General features: G+C 52.5%; 1 protein-coding gene across 2 annotated transcripts; it reads left to right on the forward strand.

Moving 5' to 3' along the window:
- Positions 1-2657: 2657 nt before the first annotated feature.
- LOC143491297 (uncharacterized) lies at positions 2658-7627 on the forward strand. Of its 2 annotated transcripts, none has more exons than XM_076990157.1 (3): positions 2658-2909; positions 3988-5007; positions 5147-7627. In XM_076990157.1, exons 2-3 carry the CDS (start codon positions 3991-3993, stop codon positions 7166-7168), a joined length of 3039 nt encoding a protein of 1012 aa, XP_076846272.1. In that variant the 5' UTR covers positions 2658-2909; positions 3988-3990; the 3' UTR covers positions 7169-7627. The 2 variants fall into 2 exon arrangements, with proteins under 2 accessions (XP_076846272.1, XP_076846273.1); XM_076990158.1 differs by having other exon boundaries at positions 3991-5007.
- The last annotated feature ends 323 nt before the right edge of the window (positions 7628-7950 follow it).

Raw genomic sequence — 7950 nt, forward strand, 5'->3', positions numbered from 1 at the left:
AGGGTACAGGGCTCTGATCATGCAATACTAGGGTTAGGGTACAGGGCTCTGATCATGAGATTTTACATGTTGGTGCTGACAGAAGGTCAGAGTGTAGTGTGTGTGTGTGAGTGAACTACTCAGAGGAACAGGGTTTAGTGTGTGTGTGAGTGAACTACTCAGAGGATCAGGGTTTAGTGTGTGTGAGTGAACTACTCAGAGGATCAGGGTTTAGTGTGTGAGTGAGTGAACTACTCAGAGGATCAGGGTTTAGTGTGTGTGAGTGAACTACTCAGAGGATCAGGGTTTAGTGTGTGTGTGAGTGAACTACTCAGAGGATCAGGGTTTAGTGTGTGTGTGTGAGTGAACTACTCAAAGGATCAGGGTTTAGTGTGTGTGTGAGTGAACTACTCAGAGGATCAGGGTTTAATGTGTGTGAGTGAACTACTCAGAGGATCAGGGTTTAGTGTGTGTGAGTGAACTACTCAGAGGATCAGGGTTTAGTGTGTGAGTGAGTGAACTACTCAGAGGATCAGGGTTTAGTGTGTGTGAGTGAACTACTCAGAAGGTCAGGGTTTGGTGTGTGTGAGTGAACTACTCAAAGGATCAGGGTTTAGTGTGTGTGTGTGAGTGAACTACTCAGAGGATCAGGGTTTAATGTGTGTGAGTGAACTACTCAGAGGATCAGGGTTTAGTGTGTGTGAGTGAACTACTCAGAGGATCAGGGTTTAGTGTGTGTGTGAGTGAACTACTCAGAGGATCAGGGTTTAGTGTGTGTGTGTGAGTGAACTACTCAAAGGATCAGGGTTTAGTGTGTGTGTGAGTGAACTACTCAGAGGATCAGGGTTTAATGTGTGTGAGTGAACTACTCAGAGGATCAGGGTTTAGTGTGTGTGAGTGAACTACTCAGAGGATCAGGGTTTAGTGTGTGAACTACTCAGAGGATCAGGGTTTAGTGTGTGTGAGTGAACTACTCAGAAGGTCAGGGTTTGGTGTGTGTGAGTGAACTACTCAAAGGATCAGGGTTTAGTGTGTGTGTGAGTGAACTACTCAGAGGATCAGGGTTTAATGTGTGTGAGTGAACTACTCAGAGGATCAGGGTTTAGTGTGTGTGAGTGAACTACTCAGAGGATCAGGGTTTAGTGTGTGAGAGAGTGAACTACTCAGAGCGTCAGGGTTTAGTGTGTGTGAGTGAACTATTCAGCTTGTATTAAATGGGGATTTTTGCCAAAAATAGAAAAAGCTACATCATTTTATTGAAACGTTTATTTAAATTTAAAGAGAAAACAAATTAAACTATAGAATATTTTAAAAGAAATAAAATAAGATAAATATGTTAAATGTAAGATTAATCAATTAAATGTTTGTTTTAACAAAATAAAAGTTCTTATGTCTATACTTTAAACACTATTTGTCTATTTCAACAAAGTCGTTCCTACTATACAAGTATTGTACGGGTTGGAACCCTGACTAAAAGTTGTCAAAATAGCTGTTCAGAGATTAAAAAAACACTAATTAATTAAAAAACATTAGACGGGTGTTTGAAGACCACGTTCTCTTTTATTTTCTCATGAAAGGTAGATGTCCAGATAGGTCTGCAGGTGTGTCTTTTCAGGAGGGTTTTAATAAATACAGTTTTAATGCACTTGGAAGGGAACCTGACATGACCACATTTTCTGTAATATTTCTAGTGCTAGGGTTGTTAATGTTGTTGGTTTTTTTTTTTGGGGGGGGGGGATTGTTTGTTTGTTTTTTAGTTTTTTTTACCGTGTTTTGTCAGTGCAGGTAAATGTTTCGGTTTCAGAATTCATACCACTGAACTTAGACATTTTGACCAGATTATGCATTATTGTGAACATATTAATGACCATAGTATTAGCTATTAGCTATATTGCTAGACAGAATTAATGGGGAAAATATATACTTATTACATGTTGGGGGAATCTACCCTGTCGACAGTAATGAAGACAATTAGGTTGATAATATTATCGTTGTTGATGAATGTTAAGCTCGTTGCGTCTCGTATCGTGTTTATGTGAACGTGAAATCTGGTTTTACAACATCTGCGTTCTGCGGTCCTACATTCTCTGATATCTAGACATTTACATTGCTATCTGGACATCTACAGAGCAAAACATTTAGTCTTCTTGTAGTCATCTAAAGTGTGGACTCTGTAAGACTGTGATTGTTCAGCAGCGCTGCGCAGTCGTGTAACACGCAGTTTGAATACGGGACAAAGCTGTACTTACAACACAATAAATGCAGTCCAGAGAACGCTGACTTACACACATCATCTTTGAACTGCCCGTTTTCTATGTCGGCAAACACAAATGCAGTGATACGAGTACCTAGCTAACGTTTATTTTGTGTTATATGAAATAAAAGCGACCCACACACAACAATAACAAACCAACGTTGATATGAGGAGAAGCGGAAGTGCGGAGAAACACCGCCGCCTAGAGGCCGCTAGAGGAAGCGCAGCATCACATTAAACCCCGTGTTGTAACGGCGCGTTCACTAAAATCTCATATATGTATAAGAAGGTAAGGTGTCTATCTCAATGTCCAGCCTGGATATTAATTTAGCAGTTAATAAAAAATAAAACATGTCCTATGTGCGGTCTGTAATATAGTTCAATGGTGTGACACCCGCGGTCCAGTTGTGCAGTGTTTCCTCCCGTCCGCGAGGGGCGTGCGCGGGAGTCATGACGCCGCACATCCGGGTCCTTCCGCCCTTCGACGGTTCCGCTATCAGACGACCGGCCGATGACATTTTTGGGTTTTTTTATCGTCACGTCTCCTCGATGCTGGTTTATAATCAGACGTTGACAAACACAGCGGTCTGATGGATGTGTGCAGCGCGGCGGGTGTCCGAGTTTGTAGCGCGTGTGAGGGTCGTCGCGGCGGGAGTGTGGGCAGCGCCGGTCTGAGGTGAGACGCGTTAGCATGGTGCTAACAGCAGCGCGCGAGACCCACATCTTCAACACTTTCGTTTTTACCTCAGTGGGTCTGTGAGGCGGGAACGAACCACACCAAATTAAACTAAACACACCAAATTAAACCCGTGAGATTTATCACATCGAGATTTAATGAGACTGTGCCGCTGGATAATGGGGCTGTGATCCCCCACAGGCTGATGTTAGCTGCCTGTGGTGTGGTGTGGTGGGTTTGGTGGTTGGTGCTGGTGTCCTGCTCACTTGTCCAGATCCACTAATGTAAAATGAGCTTAAATGGTGGAGATTGTCCTTTTGGTCCGATTTTCAGTAAGCTGACTAAACTAGCTTTCTGTATAGTTATCTAATGACGCTAACTCCATTAGGTCAACAAAGGAGGGCTGATTCAGTCTATTTTCAAACATACTCAAAGAAAATTTAATCTAATAGGCGTTATTATAACTATTTATTCCGACGGTATGTGGATATTCCTCGCTGGTTTGATATGGGCTCGTGTTTAGCTTTACTTTCACTTGTGTAATGTCCTCCTGTGTCCTGACTGAAGATGTGCTGAATCAGGAGTGCACATACCAAGCCTCACACAGAACCACACACACCCAGCCTCACACAGAACCACACACACCCAGCCTCACACAGAACCACACACACACACCCAGCCTCACACAGAACCACACACACCCAGCCTCACACAGAACCACACACACACACACCCAGCCTCACACAAACCACACACACCCAGCCTCACACAAACCACACACACACACCCAGCCTCACACAGAACCACACACACACACCCAGCCTCACACAGAACCACACACACACACCCAGCCTCACACAGAACCACACACACACACCCAGCCTCACACAGAACCACACACACACACCCAGCCTCACACAGAACCACACACACACACCCAGCCTCACACAGAACCACACACACACACACACCCAGCCTCACACAGAACCACACACACACACACACACCCAGCCTCACACAGAACCACACACACACCCAGCCTCACGCAGAACCATCCAAATGTTCCTTGTTTTTTTAGCAGATGATGGCGCCCACCAAAATGAAGCTGCGTGTTCGGAAGCGGGAGGGCGGAGCCAAACCGTCACAGCGTCTCCTGGCAACCGAGGCTTCGCCGGACTCCAAGTGTCCCATCTGCCTGGACCGGTTCAACAACGTGGCGTCGCTGGACCGCTGCCTGCACCGGTTCTGCTTCCGCTGCATCCACGAGTGGTCCAAGAACAAGGCGGAGTGTCCGCTGTGCAAGCAGCCCTTCTGCTCCATCTTCCACTCCGTCCGCGCCGAGAACGACTTCAAGGAGTTCGTGCTGGCGCCTGCGGAGAACGGACCGCCCGCCACGGCACCGCCGCCCCCTGCTGGCCAGGCCGAGGACGCCGGTGGTGGCGGCGAGCACACGGGACGGGCTCGCCAGGCCCGCACCGCACGGGGCAGAGAGAGGCGGAGCCGGAGGCGCTCTAACCCCGCCCCCGCTGCGGCGTCCCCTCCGGGGGTGGGGCTGGAGGGGGAAGTGGGGGCGGAGCGTGAGCGGGGTGTGCGGCGCGTGGTGATGCGGCTGATGGAGCGGCGGCGTTCGCGGACGGCCCAGCGGAGCCTGCGGCGGCTGCGGGACCAGGATGTGGTGGCGTTCCGTCGGGCGTTGTACCGCACGGGCGTGCGCGTGCGTGGGTCCTGGGACGGCGGCCGTCCGCGGGACGTCTCGGCCGCCTACCTGCGCCGCAACCCCGCCTGCCTGCACCGGCTGCTGCCTTGGCTACAGCGGGAGCTGACGGTCCTGTACGGGTCGCACGGCTCGCTGGTCAGCATCGTGCAGCACATCATCATGTCCCGCATTACGCACCACAACATGGACGACGCTGTCATCCGGGACGAGCTCCGCCCCTTCCTGCTGGCGCGCACCGACCACTTCCTGCACGAGCTGGTGAACTTTGCGCGCTCGACACTCTCCATGGAGGCCTACGACCAGCAGGCTGTGTACGAGAGCACCGCGCCCAGCTACGAGGAGGACAGCGCCTCCACCTCCTCCATCATCTCCATCTCAGAGGTCACAAACACACACACACACACATATATACATATACACGCACACACACACGCATGCACACTATTTTTAAACTTATGTATAAGCTGTTTGTTATTTATGGTAATCTGGTGTGAGTTACTGTGTTGGTCTCATCCTGCAGGACGACGATGACCATGACAGCGGGGACACGGACATTGCAGAGGATCCCGTACAAGACCTAGTACCGCCTGTTTCCCTGGCAACGGGTGGTGAGAGTTCACTCAGTCAGTCCGCTTGGGACGATGAGACTCCCGGCCCCTCCTACTCCACCCTCTTTCCGTCTCCCAGCCAATCGCAGGCGGATGGGGCGGAGCCTGCCACGGTGTTGGCGGAGGAGGAGGAGGAGGTGGCGTGTGGAGGCCCGGGGGAGGAGGAGTGTGTGATCGTGGGCTACGTGAAGCCCATGGCAGAGAGAACGCCGGAGCTCGTGCAGCTCTCCTCCGACTCCTCTGAGGAGGAGGAGGAGAAAGAAGCGGTCACCACAGAGACGCCGGCAGCCACGGTGACAAAGACGGAGTCGTCCCTGTCACAGGCGCAGGCTCCGCCCTCCTCACAGTTACACCTGAGTCCCTGTACGAGCCAGGACCCCTCCCCTCCCCCCACTCCACACACACCCCCCTGCGCTGCCTCTCCACTCCACACGCCCAGGCTGTGCTCCAGCAGCGAGGAGAGAGACGCCACAGAGGGCGACGTGAGACCCACCACACGTGCATGCCTGCGCTCACGTGCACGCTCGCGCTCCAGCAGTGACGGTTCCGTGCTAAGCGAGCGCTCTAGGAGCGGCGGTAGATCCCACAAACGCTCTGGCTCCGCCTCCAGGCTTGGAGAGCCATCTACCCAGGCAGAGCTCAGGGGGCGGGGCCACAGGTCAGTGGGGCGGAGCCCCACGGTTTCTGTCCCGAGCGATAGCTCTAGTGGCAGCTGGGAGGTGGGGCGCTGTAAGGCTTCCTCCCGCTCGCCTGTGTGCTGGGACTCGCCGGGCCGCCCTGGCAGGAGAGATGGGGAGAGACGGCGGTGGAGGAGTCGCTCACCTCCCCATGCCCCCAGCAACCATCACCGGGACTCGCACCGTCGCCATGGCCACCGCGAGCGCCGACTCCGCTCCAGCAGCGTTTCCAGCGGTGGCGTCTCGGACCCGCCCCGCCCCGAGAAACCGGCCGGCAAGCACAAGTACAAAACCCGACACCTGGAGAGAGCAGCGCGGCGTCAGGGCGGGAGCCCCGGGGAGGGCGTGCGGCGTACGGAGCGCAGCCCAGCCAAGAGGCGCCGCGCTGGGACGCGCCGACCCAGCCGCAGCCCCAGCGTGGAGATCGTGTACGAACGCCGGCCCGCCGACACGCGTTCACACGCAGACCAGTGGAGGAAGAAGAGGAAGAGGCACAAGAGGCGGCGCAGGGAGCCCAGATCACCCGCCGTCATCACCATAGACAGCGACAGCGACCGGGGGGACGGTGTTTCCGGCCGCCTCACGTCCTGCCCCGGCCCCGTGGAGCTCCGTCCTGACCAGGCGGAGGGAGCAGAACGACGTGAAGGCCGTGACGTCGCCAGCCCCACGGCGCTCAGTGATCCCGGCGTGGGCGTGGCCACCGGGTCTCACTTCAGTGTCCCATCGTTGGACAGCCTGCTGGACTTGTACAGTCCCCGAACGTCCTGCGAGCTTCCTGCTGACTCGCCCGAGAGCACGCTCAACCTGGACGACTGTGCCGTCGACGTGGTGGACACTGACGTGGACCGTGACGTTGTGAAACCTGACGTGCAGGAACGTGACGACGTGGAACGTGACATGGTGGACACTGACGTGGACTGTGGCGTTGTGAGCCGTGACGTGGTGAAACCTGACGTGCAGGATCCTGACGTGGTGGATGGTTCCTCATCCGGGACTACCGGTAACATGCACCAGGATGCAACCATGGCGACAGAAGCCCCGCCCTCGGACACAAGGCTGCTAGAGTCGATCCTTCAGGAGCTGGAGGACATTCTGCCAGAGACTAGACCCGCCTTAGACAGTGCAGCTGACCAACAGGAGGGCGGGGTTGTCCCTCACACGGACCAATCAGAGGCTGGGACAGAGACCTTCCAGACAGACCACACTAAAGCAGTGTGTGACTCGGAGAGAGGAGGCAAGACCAGCCCTGCAATCTGAGACACACACACACACACGACCCTACAGACTTTCTCATACAAGATCTTCTGTTGGAGCAGAAAGCCCTTGAACTTTATCATTGTTACTTTGGTATTTATAGTTACGATGCATAGGAGACAACTTTGGCTTCAGAACTGGTGCTGGCCTGACGTGCCACTACACACACACACACACTCTCTCTCTCTCTCACACTACCATTCAGACCTGCTCACCTCCCATTCTCACAGTGAAAGTGTCGTAGTCATAAACTCAGGGAACATGTGTTGTGTATGGAATTCCTTAATAACCACAATGCCTCTTAACACAACCTGCGAACCTGTGTGTGTGTGAGACGATCCGAACTGGTAAGTGATCACACACCCTGGTTCTGTTCAAGGAGGCCAGACAAAGTTATTACTGCTATCTGTCAACAAAGCCAGACGAATGAAGAAAATAAATGTTGCATATGCAAATCTATAAGCCTCTTTCTGACTACTGATTGTCTGTGTAGCTGTGTTTATGTATGATGGACACCCTACACATTACACCAAATTCACCAAAGTAAAAATACAGTGTAAGTGAAGGGGGGCAGATTGAACCTACACAGGACCGCGGTGGGGTCAGGTTCACCTGGCAGTGAAGATGTATGAACGTGGGAAGGACCTTAATGTACATCAGTGTTCCTGACCAAGACCAAGAAGGTTAAAGGTGAGTCTGGTCTTCAGTTAAAACCTTTCAGTCAGTGTTGTGTGAATTAATTTACTTAATGGATTATCAAGATTGTGCCACAAGCCATACTTTGC

The sequence above is a fragment of the Brachyhypopomus gauderio genome, unplaced genomic scaffold (genome assembly GCF_052324685.1).
Source record: "Brachyhypopomus gauderio isolate BG-103 unplaced genomic scaffold, BGAUD_0.2 sc73, whole genome shotgun sequence".
In the NCBI taxonomy this organism is placed as follows: Eukaryota; Metazoa; Chordata; class Actinopteri; order Gymnotiformes; family Hypopomidae; genus Brachyhypopomus; species Brachyhypopomus gauderio.